The 15,904-nt window shown below is 39.0% G+C and overlaps 2 protein-coding genes across 2 annotated transcripts; both read left to right on the forward strand.

Moving 5' to 3' along the window:
• Nucleotides 1-966: 966 nt before the first annotated feature.
• On the forward strand, nt 967-4,050 carry LOC146661033 (15-hydroxyprostaglandin dehydrogenase [NAD(+)]-like). The gene is made up of 7 exons (XM_085421140.1): nt 967-1,092; nt 1,753-1,876; nt 2,330-2,436; nt 2,515-2,611; nt 2,757-2,833; nt 3,617-3,774; nt 3,887-4,050. Exons 1-7 carry the CDS (start codon nt 1,000-1,002, stop codon nt 4,008-4,010), a joined length of 780 nt encoding a protein of 259 aa, XP_085277266.1. The 5' UTR covers nt 967-999; the 3' UTR covers nt 4,011-4,050.
• A 4,852-nt stretch (nt 4,051-8,902) lies between these two features.
• Nucleotides 8,903-14,962, forward strand: LOC146661034 (15-hydroxyprostaglandin dehydrogenase [NAD(+)]-like). Its single transcript, XM_085421139.1, has 7 exons — nt 8,903-9,178; nt 10,531-10,654; nt 11,122-11,228; nt 11,444-11,540; nt 11,654-11,730; nt 14,448-14,605; nt 14,749-14,962. The coding sequence occupies exons 1-7, from the start codon at nt 9,086-9,088 to the stop codon at nt 14,879-14,881; spliced, it is 789 nt and encodes a 262-aa protein (XP_085277265.1). The 5' UTR covers nt 8,903-9,085; the 3' UTR covers nt 14,882-14,962.
• The last annotated feature ends 942 nt before the right edge of the window (nt 14,963-15,904 follow it).

Below are 15,904 nucleotides of genomic sequence, written 5' to 3' on the forward strand. Positions count from 1 at the left end.
TTAATGCTTAAATATTAAAGTCAGCATATGGAGTATTTGAGCCAGCCAGTGGAGTGTCATATCGGTCGAGTGGGCTCAGCTATCTGGACCAGCTGATAGCACTGCTGCTCAAACTCCTTCCTAAAAGAAACTTTAGGCTGTTTATTTGAATGCAATCCTCATAAATGCATGTGGCTAATTGGATTTGCCACTTGAAGGCCTCAGAAAAAAACACTTACAATGTGATTTAAAACAACAACAACTTTACATTGGGCTACTCTCCTTGAATTTAAAAACAAACAAACAAACAAACAAACAAACAAACAAACAAACAAACAAACCATTAGGTAAAAGCAGAAAAAAGCTGAAAATCAGGTGTTTTTGACATTCTCTTTCACTTTTCTGACAGTAGATCAGAGACACTGGCCACAAAGTTGCACAGCTCCATACCTCCATCTGCTGGCCACATGCAGCTCCACTAATGGCTGTGGGGATTAAGAGATTTATGACCGTCAGGTCAAAATAGATTTCAAACATTTCCAAAGTATTTCATTGGTCAAACTGAAGAGTGACTTATCGTGACGGATTTAGCCCAAAACATTTAACTTATTTGTGTTGCCTGTATCAAAGACATCGTACTAAGTTAGACTGTTTCCACTTCAGTAAACAAACAAATGATGTTTGTTTGTTTGTTTGTTTGTTTGTTTGTTTTCTTCTTCTTTGTGTTTAACGGCGGTTGGCAACCAACGTAAAGGAGCATTATCGCCTCCTACTGTTCCGGAGTATGGGTCAGACACAAATGATGTTTTATTGAGTTGGGCCAAGTTTCAGTCAGCAGAGCCACACCTCCTACAGGTGCACTCACTCACTCTGATTGCCTCTCCCTGTATTCGAACCAGCTGGAAATTGTATGGCTTCCTGATGACCAGCAACATATAAAAACACATAACTTCTCTCTGCTTAACATTTTCTCATTTCCTTGCAAATCTACTCTAGGTCTTTTCTTGTGAAAGAGCTGAAATGGCTCTCAATGGTAAAACTGCAGTAGTGACCGGAGCTGCGATGGGAATAGGAAGATCAATAGCTGAACTTCTTCTGCAAAATGGTGCCAAGGTAGTGTTTGAGATCAGATATTCTTGTGCTTCACATTTTGAAGTGCTGAGGTTGAATACTTTTTTTTCCTGCAATAAATGAGTAAATTTGTGGTGATGAATATGAGCATGTAACTGCGAGAGTAGATAAGTTTGTTAGTTTTACTAGTCATAGGTGAGTAAAATCAAATACTCTAAGTAGACTACTGCATGGCCTATTTAGAGTTAGAAAGCAGATACAGGTTAAGTCAGCATGAATGAGTTTGATTTGAACTGCATCCTTTTATTAAGCTGTCTTCAGTTTGTCCCCCCTGGTCTGAAGTTGGTTGCCCACCAAATTACTGTATTTGTGGTGTTGGAAGGTGGATGTTGGAGGGGAAACTTGCTATCCATTTAATAGCATTTATTATAGCGCTTTCACTAAAAATGGTAACACTTATGCTTTTTAAACTCTAAGCAATGAAATGTAACTTATTTTTTGGGTTGTATTTGCAAGAATGGAATGCAAGGAAGACTCTATCTGATGAAATTTTCATCCTCACTGAGGAGGGATGGAAAAGGAACAGGTTCCTGACCTCTTTTAGTGTCTGTGGCTAAAACCCTTCATGGGGGTAAATCATAACATTTCACTGCAGGATGTGACCAAAAACAAAATGCTTAATGTGTTGTCCTGCACATATAGGTGGCCATCCTGGACATGAATGAAACTGCAGGACAGAGTTTAGTTGAAACCCTGAACAAAGAGCACGGACCAGACAGAGCCCTGTTCCTGCTGTGCAACGTAGAGTCAGAAGAGGAGATCAAAGGTAACATGCATACACAACAAAATGTAAATGGTGGCGGCAAAGGCGTGTGTGTTCTGCTTTCCTTCAAATACTTGTAGATTTAGTTTGTTCCAGTCAGTGAATTTTTCTCGAACTCACCAGCTTGAGTCACAGTATGAGCAGTTATCAGCAGCTGGAGCCACAGACCATGAGAAATTACTTGCTCTTCATGTGGGAGTCAATGAGCCATCAGAACTTTACCAGAGCACAGGGGTTTTGCTAATGTAGAGGCTGCTAATAAAGCTGATCAGATTCTGGAGGTAGTTGTAGTTGGCATGCTTCTGTAGTCAGCTTAAAGTTGCTTCATGAATTGGGAATGCTGCAACAGTTCTTGTAGTTCCCAATAAACAGCTAGAGATGAATTTGTCTTTTTATTGTTGGCTTGAATTTTGTCACTTGGTTTTGAAAGGACTGTTATTCCTGTGGTGTCTCAAGCTGCCTTTCAGAAAACTGTAGAAACCTTTGGTGGAATTGACATCCTGGTCAACAATGCTGGCATCTTCAATGAGATAACGTGGGAGAAGACTATTGGCATCAACCTTGTAAGAAACACTCACATTGAGCTACTCAAAATCAGATATGCAAGAGATTGCAAGTGTCATGGATGCCTTTTGTTGTAGGGTGGCTGTATTAGGGGGTCTTACCTGGTTATCGAGCACATGAACAAGCTGACTGGGGGTCGTGGAGGGGTCATCATCAATGTGGCATCCATGGCAGGTAAACTTATGTATTTGCGTCTAAACAGACCATTTCATGCATGGTGGTCACTTCATTTGAAATGATGAACAGCCTGAACTATCAGGACTACTTTGACTGCTAAAGGAAAACTTGAGTTGAACTTGAACTGCAACCCATCCAACAGGTATTGGCCTTCTGTCTTGCTGCCCTGTGTATACAGCCACCAAGCATGCAGTGGTTGGGTTTACTCGAGCATTTGCGGTAAGGAAACTGACACAATTTCAGGAAAAATCAGTTTCAATTTGTTTGTACTGTCTGGAGAGTCAATGTAAGCTGCATGTTGGGCTTAGTGGCTACTAGGGCAACTGTGCTACTGCTATAACTTGCATGTTCAACTGCTCATTAACACATTGTCTAATCAGCCAGTAAAAGTCAATTGGGTCAATATGACTTGAGGCTCAAAGAGACATCAAAAGAAATATGATTGAAGTGATTTTAAACAAGGCATGGTGGGTCTGAGTACTTCAGAAACTGATCTACTAGGATTTTTCCAGCACACTTTAGGGTTTACATAAAATGGTCTGGAAAGAAATCAGCGAGCATCAGTTGTGAGTGTAATGCTAGGTCAGAATGACCAGACTAACACGATGGCAACAGTAATTCCACCAAGCACTTATTGCAACAAAGGTATGCACAAGGGAATGGACTGCACCATACACTGAAGCGCATGGTATTGAAGAACTGAAAACTGAAACTAGAAATTGCATGGATCATCCTGCTTTGTAACGTCAGTTCATCCTGCAGGTGGAATAACAGGGTGGAGGATATCCTGACACACATGATTACTGTTGCTATTCATGTCATGCCTCTGACCAGTGTGGCAATCATCTGATGGTTGCTGCTAGCAGGAGAACATGCAGGTCACAAAGCTCAGTTTCTCTTCGGTGTTCGAGTGGACTCGATCACCATCTTTCTCCTGTGACCATTTTTCAGCCCCTTATTGAATCGAGAGCTACACAAAATGTAAAGAAACTTTCTTACTAGGCTGCCTCAGTTGCATCAGGCTATGGTATACGGATGAATGCCCTCTGCCCAGGATTCGTTAAAACGGACCTCTTCTCCTCTATCAAGTCCAAACTGGGACAATTCTCCAACTTGGCAGGTGCCAACCAGGAACTGATAGAAAAACTTGGCGTGTTAACGTGAGTCTAAAATTGTACAAAGCCTTAAAATGTCTGTGCACATGGCATTATGTTTTTAAAAGTATTTTGCAGTGGAAATGAATATTCATGGTAACTGTATCTCTTGATGCAGGCTTGCAGAAGTCGTCGAGGGCTTCCTTGAGCTCGTGACAGATGAGACCAAAAATGGAGAAGCTCTCCTAGTTCTCCCAAAAGAGAAGAAATATGCAACTTTTTCAGCATCACCCACTGATTAACTCATGACAATATTTCAAGTCTTTCAGGCAAGAGTTTCAACTTCTGTACAATGTATGAAATGTACTGCAATAACAGATTAAAATATAAAATCTGTGTGGGTGTTTGATCTGCAATATCCTGCCACTGGCAAATTTCAGTCTTGTTATTGCACAAGACTGACACTTAAACCATTTGACTGTAGGAGCTGCTGAACTTGTGTCACAACACACCGCAAAGATGTAGTGTCACCTGTATCTAGCTCCCCCTAGTGTAACTTTTTTCTTCCCCTATTTAAACAAACGCACGCCTGACAGGGACGTAGTCAGTCACTGTACCGGCGTAGAATAAACTAATATATCTGAACAGAAATCAACTTCCTCTGCCAATACCCGAAATGACAAACCACAAGGGAAAATGCATTGTCACTGCAAAATATCACACCATATGTTTGAAGGCACTGCAGTCAGATCTCACATAGATACACATGGGTCTCTGTATTAAGAATTAGTTATCACCCACAGTCAGCTGTGAAAGGGAAGTCACCAAAACAAAGATGTGTTTTTTAAAAAAAAGGGGAAGCTAGTCTGCACTCACAAGTATGTCTAGACAATGGTTTTATCTAAAAGGTTACACGGCAAGGTGGACTAATGTGATTAAAGGCTACGAATGAAATGAGAAAGGACTGAAAGAAGCAGTCACAAAATCAGAGTATTTGATCAAAAACCAGCACAATGTGGAGCCCCCGAGCCTTCATACAATTGGTATTAAATGCGCAAGAGCCTAAAACAAAGATGTACTTAAACACTTGCTATTACTAATAGTACAAGTTTCAAAGGAAGAGTATACATTAATCATTCATGTCACATTGTTGCTCGGCAGATTTATCCATAAGAACACTTCATCATATTTGTAGATTTATGTTTAAAAATCAGTGAGTTACTAAGTAATTAAAGCTTTTTGATGGTATTGAGAACTTTGTCTTTCAGCTGCTTCCTTAAGGGGTCGGCTTAAGAAGTACTCTGTACCACTAATGCTACAGCTTTAATTACTTAGTATATCGCTGATTTAAAAATGGTGTCACGATTTATGAGACAAATTATCAATTTAGAAATTCAGAACACATATTTTTATTTTCTAGTTAATGCAACAAAACAGGTTTCAGGTTTTCATGTACTTTGAAACTGCGGTTTTTTTTGTAAATGTGCCCGTCTCGGAATCAACTTTCTTTTGTTTAAATGTGTTACAGGCTTAAAATCAAACAGATGTGGCACTTACCAGAAAACATTTATCACAATGCATGTTTGAGTGTAAGGAAGAGGACTCCCTTACTGCATTTATTTATATTGTATTGTCTGTATAGCACTTTGGAGCACACCTTTCACTTTATTAAAAGCACCTTATCAAGCACTTTATGTAGCATTGCACTTTAAGCATGGATTTGCACACAAGAAGTTTAAATATTTATTGACTATTTATTGGGAATTTTAAAATCAGTTGGTGGCCTTGTTTCAGATCCTGCACAGCTGCTCCTCGTCAAGGAATGTGGTGGTTGTCTGTCAGGAGAGAAGAATGGTGATTGAGATTGTGATTAAGGTTTACCAATAAGGAAAACTAATGCAAATGTGTGTGTGAAATCTAGGGAAAAGTGTTGCAAATAAGCGTTTGTAAGTTAATGATTACTCACCTTTCTTGCCTGTGTCCTCTTCAAGGTGTTTGGGCAAATGTTTCCCCGGGGGTCCAGACACCATTTAAAGGTTCCGGGAGAGACCATTGGTAAAGAGAGTGTGGTGAATCTTTTTGTGCTTGGGTTTCTGGGTTTTTATAATATTGGGTTTGGTGTAACATTAAAGTGTGAAGTATTTATTAATATGTAAATGTGAAAATGTATTTATGTATTTATTTATTCTTATTGATATATTGTATACTGTGGTGGAAGGTTGGGATTTAAGAATTTACCTGAGAGTGGAATAATGGTTAAGTCTGTGACAGCTGAACATATTTAAGGCTGCCAGTTGTCATTAGAGGATGGATTTTTGTGCTGTGAAGAAGCTCGACAAGTTAATTGTTTTAAGGAGAGCCATATAGCAAATAAATACTTTGTTCCACTACACTTGCCTTGGTCTGTCTCACTGTGTTTCCAGCCGCTAAGGGCTGCCCTGTTACATTGAGGTATATATATATATATATATTTTTATTCCAAAAAGTTTATTTAACACAATTATATGGGCTACATATTAACTTAAAGGATATATTTTAAAAAAGTATCGATCCTATCAGGTTGGTACCAATCAGACACCAGCGTTGGCATCGATACTATTGATATTTGGATCAATCTGCTCATGTTTACTCCTTGTTTGTAAGGGGTTACTGCAGTGGGTGGATGTGCGACACTCAAAATATATCGTTAGCTTCATAGCATAATTGCCTAAGTCATTTGACTAAGTCAATGACTTAGGCACTTATGCTATGAAGCTAACGATATTGAGTGTCGCACATCCACGCGCGCGCACGTGCTCAGGACACATATTGCTTAAAGGGTTTTGAGCATAAATGTACACGGCAAGACTGTGCAAGTTGATTATAACTGTAGAACTCATTGTGTGGGCTTCTGGCAAAATATTTCTGTCACAACCGCTGCAAATGTACAGAAAGTATTGCAACAGAAGCGGCGCATTGCTCATACTTGATGCAGATAACGATGATGATGCTTAGCGCTTGAAATATTTTCTCTTTTTCGTTCAGTCCATTAAGCAGGAAGGTCAGTAGCAGTTTTATGAACCTCAAAATATCTCCTGAGAGTGCAATGACACAAGGCACAGTATTCTGGTAACATGACTAATCACTGGCCCTATCCATGTGTATTATCCAGTTATATTGGGGGTGGTAAAATTAACAGTACTCCTCTCCAGGGACTGTGATGCTGGAGCAGTCATTTCAGGGAAATTGGTGTCACCCATGACCCCCCTCTGAGCACACCCCTATGATGGAGTTTTAGGCCTACATTAAAATAAATACATTAATTAATAAAAAAAAAAATACATTATTAATCATTTTGAGAATAAAGTTGAAAATCTATTTTGAGAAAATCGACTGATTAGTTTTTTGTTTCAAGACAAACTGCTATGGTAGGTATATCCTCCGACTTAGTGAACTTGTACTTCAGAATCGGTTTTAGTAACAAGGAAGTAAATGGTTTCTCTCTTAGCACCTTTTTTTTCTCTCTCTCTTTTAGCACATTAACACAGTGTGGTGAGCCTTATAAGGACATTGAAAAGATGGTGCGGAAAGCTGCATCTGGTCAAACGGAAAAAAACACAAACTCCAAAGAGTGGATTTGTACAAAATGAAATGGCGCGTAGTGAACAGAGCCGAGGTTATCGGGGATGTACGTTGTATCACAGGACAGCTGATCAGTTTGTTTAATTCAGTCATCTATACGAGGCGTTTTGTAGAGGATACAGCCGCTTAGAATTACGACTTTATTCTTGAAATTTTGACTTTAGTCTCAAACAGAGATGGGCAGTAATGCGTTACTTGTAATCCGATTACTTTATCAAGTAACGAGTAAAGTAAGGGATTACTATTGCAAAAGGTAATTAGATTACTGTTACTTTCCTGTAAGCACGCTGCGTTACTACGTTACTAAAATGGTGTTTTTGTTTTTTTTTTGGTTTTTTTTTGCCAGAGAGTCTCATAACAATGACGTAAACGAGTACGACTTTCGTGGCAACAGCTGTGTGCAGATCAACAATGGATACTATAACGGGTGCGAGAGAGAGTATGAGCGTGTAGCGTTTACAGCGTGGAAGTACTGACCTTACTTTGAGTTTGATTCCATAAAAAGTGACAAAAACATTAGCGTCCGCTGCTCACTGCGTGGGAAGAAAACTTCTTTTTACAGCAAAAAACCCCTAAACTTCCGAGCAAGCACCAAATATGCTGCCACTGGAATGTGAAATTCACAGTGAAACTGCCATATCCTTACACTGACCGCTGCGACATACCTGCACCAGGGCAAACCGCCGCCTGCCCCACTCCTGCTATACAGGTGAAAATAGAGCAACAGGACCGCTTTGATTTTATTTATTTTCTGCTGTGTTTTACGTGCATCTATTTGAAAGAGTGAGTGTAAACACAAAAAAATATTTTATTTTATATGCTGCAATATGCAGAAAATAGGTTTAAATGTTAAACAAATTTCTTCCAGTCAGAGAATGTTGCATATAATTTAATCTTTGCTTGATGCATAAAGTTAAAAGATTAAAACTAATAAAACAAGTTTTAAAAAGAGACTTTTTCATTTGATTACATTTTATATGATGGATTATGCAGAAAAAGTCGAATTGGGTTGAAAGTTCTATTGCTTTATTACCTATTTAGGGTGTAATTTATGTTTTAAAAGGTAATCAGTAACTAATTACTTTCAAATAAGTAAAGTAACAGAATTACTTTTTTCAGGAAGTAATCAATAACCAATTACTGATTACTTCCTGAAAAAGTAATCCTGATTACTTATTTTTGAAAGTAATTAGTTACTGATTACCTTCAAGTAACTTGACCAACATTGGTCTCAAAATGGTCAGTAATATTTGTTTTTCTTAATGTGGCCCTAATACCCCTTCAAGCATTATGAAGCCATACAGTACTTAAAATATACTTCCATTAAATTGTCTCCTGAGAGTGTAATGACACCACGCACAGTGGTCTGGTAACATGACTAATCACTGGTTTTATCCAGTGGCATTGGGGGTTGTAAAATAACTGTACTCTCCAGTAAAACCCCGACCCCCCTCTCGTTACGCCCCTGCTGCACGCACCATCGAAAAATGACCGCGAGAAGAGTTTTTGCACAGTTGGGATGAATAGGCTGGTCGTTAACTGTGCAGTTACCAGTTACTCACTCTGACCGCCTCCAGTCTCTCACTCGACCTCCGCACGGTTGCCACACGTTTGAAGCCCCGCGCGTCTTCCTGGTGGGCGGCGACAGATGGGCAGTTTAAATAGCGACCAATTTCTCTCTATTTAACATTCTCTCAGTTCTTTGCGTGTGTAAGGAAGCTGACCACCTCCTGGCTCTTCTTAATAAACAGCTGAAATGGCTCTGGACGGTAAAACTGCGATAGTGACAGGAGCGGCGATGGGAATAGGGAAAGCGATAACGGAGATTCTTCTGAAAAACGGTGCTAAGGTAAAGATTAAGCTCGGACTTGGATTTCTTTTGTGTGTGTGTGTGTGTGTGTGTCTGTGTGTGTGTGAGTGAGAGATTATATGTGTGCGCTTGTTGTAAACAGTGGTGTAGAAAATATTAATTTACATTTACCGGCACCCTTTAGTTGAAAAAAATAGCAACTACAAAACAACCGTCGAAGAGTTGCCAAGCTGTTGACACCATGCCAAATTGTGACACATTAACTGGTAACACTTGACTAGCAGCATGTAATCCATGACTAAATGTGGAAATTCACTTGTTGCACACGTCTCTCTTTTTATTTAAGTTTTTTTTCTTCATTTTTTTGTTGCTGTTTTCTTTTATATTGTGTTTTTAGTTGTTCATGCCCCACAGCCAAGAATTTTTTAATCAGCCTGTGGGGCAAAGAGCAGCTGGCGATGGAGTCAGCAAGAGCCTGTATATTTAGGGGTGTCTGAACATGTAGGTGTGCCCTTTACTTAAAAAAAATAAACACCTTGCAAAGCTGCCAAGTTTAATCTTAATCCTTGTCTTAGATTAAATGTGGAAATCTACCTGCCGTGTCTGTTTTTGTGTCAGCGCTGCATTTGTTATGTGGTTGTTGTTTATGTATTTTTAGTTCGTAAAGGTTGGGTGTGGATGAAAAGTGGGCAAAATATTGAGTTTTATGGAGAAAATAAAACGGCACACATTCAGAGGTGACACACATGCAGTGTTGGGAAGGTTACTTTTAAAATGTATTCCACTACAGAATACATGCCCCAAAATGTATTCTGTAACGTATTCCGTTACGTTACTCAATGAGAGTAACGTATTCTGAATACTTTGGATTACTTAATATATTATCATGCTTTTTACAACTGCATGAATGTACTATTGCTGTGTGATTTATTACTATTACTGAAGGTCAGAGGCTCCGAACCACAGTAAAGGGACCTCTGGCTAATACATCGGGTTCCTTGTCGGGCTCGTAGCCGAAAACTAGCTTTACTTTATTGTCTGGGTCAACTTCGCTTATGAGACACAGAGAGAGGCGTTGAAAGGCTGCTCCAACGGAACTTATTGTTTCAGAGGAAAACAGGAACACGGTGTACAATTGAGTCTTAATAGCTTACTTACAACTGGGCTCTCAGGCACTCTTCTTGGCTGCAGTGGTTATTATTATATTTACATGATACCAGCTCCCGTTTCTGCTCGATGACAACTTCTTTCTACTCTGCTTTCTACTTCCTTTTTCTCTCTCCCCCTCCCTTTTGCATAAGTCGAGGAACGTGTCAGGTTACATTTCACTGTGTGTTATACTTGTATAACTATGCATGTGAACCTTGGTCCTTGAACCTTCCTGTCAATAGGTTGCCGTCCTGGACGTGAATAAAGTTGAAGGAGAGAATCTAGTTAAAGACCTGAATAAAGAGTATGGAGCAGACCGAGCCCTGTTCCTGAGCTGCAATGTTGAATCGGATGAGGAGTTCAAAGGTAAAGCACACAAACCTGGAAAAACATTGTGAACGGTGGAGGTACCGAAAAGGGGGAAACAGCTGGAAATGCTAAAGTAAATGGGTCCCTGGCTCATCCTGAAGTAAACAACTGCCGAAACACATGAAACTGATCAAACGCGCTGTGATTTCGTAGTATGTGTTCCAGGCGGCAGATGTTCACCAGATGAAAGGAAGTTTCCAAAATTTGGGGACATTTTGTCTTGAGTCATGCAAGTGGCATTTAATTGCGGCTGAAAATCCACATTCAATGAAAAGGGAGAGTAGAACAAGGTCAGTGAGGTCTGAAAAAACTGAGTACAAGGGAGAGGAGAAAAGCACAGCAAGATTTGTATCCAACAACAGCTAAATTGGGCTTGTTTGTTTCATATAAAGGTGGGTGGGAAAGGTCAGCATAGTTGTAAAGTGACTCTTGCAAAGTTAAGTGACTCCTGTAAACTCTCTCAGCTGCCTTTCAGAAAGCTGCAGAAGCCTTTGGAGCAATCGACATCTTGTGCAACAATGCCGGCATCTTGAATGAGGAGAAGTGGCAGGATATGATCTCCATAAACCTGGTAAGAAGCTGAAAGCACAACAGACGTGTTAGATTTGCTCTGTCTCAAATGGGATTAATTGCTGAAGATTTCAGAGCGACATCTAGGACAGTTATTGGTCTGACATAATAATGTCACAATAATATTCCTGTTATTCATTTCACAACATTTTATATGCAGGCAAGTGTTCATAGACAGTTGAAAGATTTTCGCCAGATATAAAGTTTGTGTTGTAGGCGGGTGTTATTAGGGGGACTTACCTGGCGCTGGAGCACATGCGCAAGACGAATGGAGGTGGAGGAGGGGTCATCGTCAACATAGCATCTATGGCAGGTAAATACTGTTTAATGGAAACTTGGAGAGATCACAGACAAGAGTGTTAGAAGTCATGAAATTCAGGTTTAAACTTTAATCTTTTACAATGATTGATACAACCCGTCCTACAGGTCTGGGCCCTTTTCTTACCTGTCCTGTCTATACGGCTACCAAGCACGGAGTGATCGGATTTACTCGAGCCGTTGCGGTAAGAAAGAACTCCCCATGATATTGTTCAAGAACATCAAGACGATATTTGTTTGCCTTGTGATATGCTAGCTAGCAGTCTCTATGAACATGCATGCGTGATGCAAGTTTTGCCTTAGTTTTTTGTATTAAGTAATCACATTATGAAAACATCTGAAAGTGCAGGGTGTTTTTTGGTGTGGCCTGTCATTGTGTGAAAATGGTGGAATTGATCAAAAATCTGATCGGTGTGGTGAATAATCACTGTTTCTTATGATCTAAGTTAGAGAAGGTAGCTAGCCTTGTGCGTTGTGGTTGTTTCTGTCGCAGCATAGTTGATAGTTAAACAGCCTTCAACTACACATGGACACAACTCGTATGCATCATCAGGCAGAATTAATTGAGAAGAGGTGAGACGTATACTTGTACACGCACACACAAAACCCCCAAAACAAAAAGTCCTACAAAAGTTCAGAAAAACTAGAACCAAAACCTAAGAAACACATAAAGCAGGCAAAACACAGTGCAACTTAGCAAAAATGTAATAAAAGGACATAACTGTTTAGAACTGAGCATAACTGATGAGTTGAAACAGCTGGGTAACAAGAAACAGCTGGAACTAGTCAAGTCCAACTAACTCGGGGATGCAAACTACAAACGGTGCTGAAAATCAGATATAAACAAAAAAACAAACTAAGAATGAAACAGCATCAAATAATAAACAAGAATTTAAAATTTAGCAAAAACTCAAGGTCCAGCACCCAGGACCATGACAGCATGTGTGAATGCTCCTTTAGTCATTAAGAAGCTGCTGGTCTGATGATAAAGTTACAAGCTAATCTTTACTGGTAGTACTTGCAAAGCTACATTTTTGCAGGGCAAGTACCAACTTGCCCTCTCAGAAAATGTGCATTATTATCATATTAGGATATTGTGTAATGTGTCTTAGTAAACAACAATGAAAAGTAGTTATCCATGATTACTGTTTTTTCTGTTGGATAACAAGGATATCGAATAAAACACACACAACTGATATTAGAAGCTGCACTCTTAATTTGTTGTTATTTGTTCTGCTTTCAGTGGCAATAAAGCTATCCTCTTCTATTGAATTAAATGGCAGTGCCTTGGTTCAGTAGGTTTAATAAAATACATTAGATTAAATTAGATTTATGATATGTGCAATGAAATCATTTATAACAGCTACTTTTTGTTAGTGTTCCTGTGATATTATGAAGACTGGCTGATTTAGTGATATGTAAAACCAGTTGTACACTGGTGTGTTGGTGTGCTGCAGATGGTACTTCATTAGAATAAGCATAAGCTAAATGAAGACATCCATCACCATATAAGTGACTAACCACACAAAAAAAAGTGTCATTGCAAATTAGTTGTACCAGGAATTGTCAAGGCAGTGTCATTATTTTATTTTGAAATCCTTCCTCAAGATACTACCCCCCTACAGAAAGCTATGTTGTTGAGTCATTCATCTGATAGAACACAGTTATGCATTTATTATTAAAGTGACCACAAATGTCAGTTTTTGAAAGATGCTATGGTCGTGTAGTATCTGATCTGTAGCTGTATGGACAATAAGAGCTTTTCTTCTATACACCAACAAAGTGGATTTTAACATTTCTTGCAAACTCTCAATGTGACGTCCAATTATATGTTGACACAAGTGAAGGAGGCCAACATTACAGCGATGGAAATTCTGGCTCTTTTTAGAGAACTGGCTCTTTCGGCTCCCAACCGGCTCTTCGGGTTGTTTAGTTGATAATTCTATATTATCAACAACAATATAAAATTATACACACAATTATGTGTAAATTATGTTGTCTCTTGTTGTTGCCCCTGGCTCTCTTTCTCTCCCTCCTGCTCAACATTGTCATATTAGAAAGTTATAGTAGTGAAAATGAGTGACACCAAGAAAAGAAGCAAAATCTGGAACCATTTAAATTTTACTGACAATACATAGGCAGAGTGTAGAGTGTGCATGAAAAGGATATCATGCACAGGCACCTGAGAACTGTCCACCCATCAGTGCAATGGGAAGACGAAACGCAGTCAGTTGAGTGTGATATTAATGAAGATGCCAATGTATCTACTGCAACAGGTGTCAAACTCCAGGCCTCAGGGGACGGTTTCCTGCAGGTTTTAGATGTGTCCTTGAGCCAACACAGCTGCTTTAAATGGCTAAATCACCCCCTCAACATGTCTTGGGGTTTGCCAGAAGCCAGTTAAATCATTTCGAGGTCAAAATACTCATCATTTTTGAGGATTTTAAGTGCGCCTTATAGTGCGGAAAATACGGTAGTCACTAACTGCAGTGGATTCTCACTCAAGTATTAAAAACAAGCCTCAGACTTAAAATAATGTTACTCTATCCTACTACTTTCGAGCCTCTGAAAGTGGGAGGCTGTGTTTAAACTCTACTGTGTTGGTGTATTAGAGACAAAAACAATGGGTTGTCCAAAAATCTGCTGCTCATGTTCATTCAGTGCAGAGTTATGAATCAACATGTACATGCGCTCTATGTGTAACTCCAACCTACTGCTGTTTTTTTTCCAATTTAAAATGCCCAAATAGTCATCTATTGATCTCCGAACACTTGAGAAATATATATAACCTGCATTTTAATGCCTCCGATTAGAAACAAACAGTAACTTAATGTTTATGTCCGTGCTATGCTTTACTTAAACCAAGAAGGCTAATTATGTGAATTTTTTTTTTTTTAACTAGGCTGCCTCTGCAGCATCAAACTATGGAATACGGGTCAACGCTCTTTGTCCAAGTTTTGTTGGAACCGAACTTTTTACGACAATCGAACACAAACTGGGACAATTTGCTCACCTGAAGGGTGCAGCCAACCAGCTTGTGGAAAAGCTTGGGGTGTTAAAGTGAGTAATTTTCTTCTGTTTCTTGTTAAAGCAGTCATAAACCTTACAACATCGACATTTTGTTTCTCTGCTCCATCTGTATAACTTGATATAATAATGTGTACATGCATATTCACTGATGTCACTGTACCTTTTTGATTCAGTACACCTGAGGTAGCAGAGTGCATCCTTGAGCTGGTGACAGATGAGACCAAAAATGGAGAGGCCTTCATGGTGCGCACAGAAATGAAAGGTTACGTCCCTTTTCCATCACTAAGTAGCACCGATAAACCTTGAAACCATCATGTCGACATCGGATATCATTCCTTAAGTATGTAACAGATATGTGAATAATAAAGAAAAACCAAAAACCTTCAAGCATAATTTCTTGTGTCTTTATTTAAACTGCTGTAACCAACTGGAAATCTGACAAAAGTAGAAAAAGGTTATCTAGGAGACCAAAACTGCACCTGCTCTGCTAGATTACACATTTATGAATCTGGTTCGTATGAGATAACTTCACTCTGAGATGGAGAAAGATGTAAGAAAGACAGGACAGTAGAAGAAGAAGAGTGGTTAGAATCAAAAGTAAGGAATTTTAAAGTCAAGATAGTTCCCAACGTGTTTAAGTACTTTATGTAAAAGTTGTCTGTGTAATTTGGACAATTTAGTGTTTACTGGGACAGAACTGCAAACCAGGTAAGACACATTTCTGATCAGTCAGCCATAGTTTAACAGAAGTAACCAATTTGTTTAGGTGGGACAGAACTGTTATGTTTTGCACTAAATTTCTTAACATTTAACATATCACAGGTGACGTTTAGCCCCACGATAAAGCAGCACAGAGGATTTTACATTTCATTTTCTAATTTTAAACATTTTTCAGTAACAATCATATTTCTAATTAATATAGTGGATTTTTTTTGTTTCCTTAAACGTGTAGGGCACACTATAGCAAGCAGAGCAAACCATGTTTTTGTTGTTATGTTAGATACTTTTCTTTCGTCAGTGCAAGTTAGTATGGAAGTGCTTATTAACATTTTTCTTAAATTTATAAGAAATATTTTCTGCATCATGATGCAACATTGTTGTGTGCGGGGTTACATATTCGCAGACCAGTCAGGGGGCTGGTATGTGGCCTGCTATGATGAATCATGTTTTCTTTGACGTCACATGAAAGGTGTGTTTGCCATTATTTATTTATTTATTTTTTTAAAATCTTCCTGTGTAAAAGTCAAAATACAGAAGGATTATAATGAAAAGCTAAGTAACTACTACAAAAAACTAAGTATGTCCTTTCTGCTTCCATAGGAATTAAGA

The sequence above is a fragment of the Rhamphochromis longiceps genome, linkage group LG10, assembly GCF_057381845.1.
Source record: "Rhamphochromis longiceps isolate RC_006_pf linkage group LG10, R_longiceps_female_GT1.1, whole genome shotgun sequence".
In the NCBI taxonomy this organism is placed as follows: Eukaryota; Metazoa; Chordata; class Actinopteri; order Cichliformes; family Cichlidae; genus Rhamphochromis; species Rhamphochromis longiceps.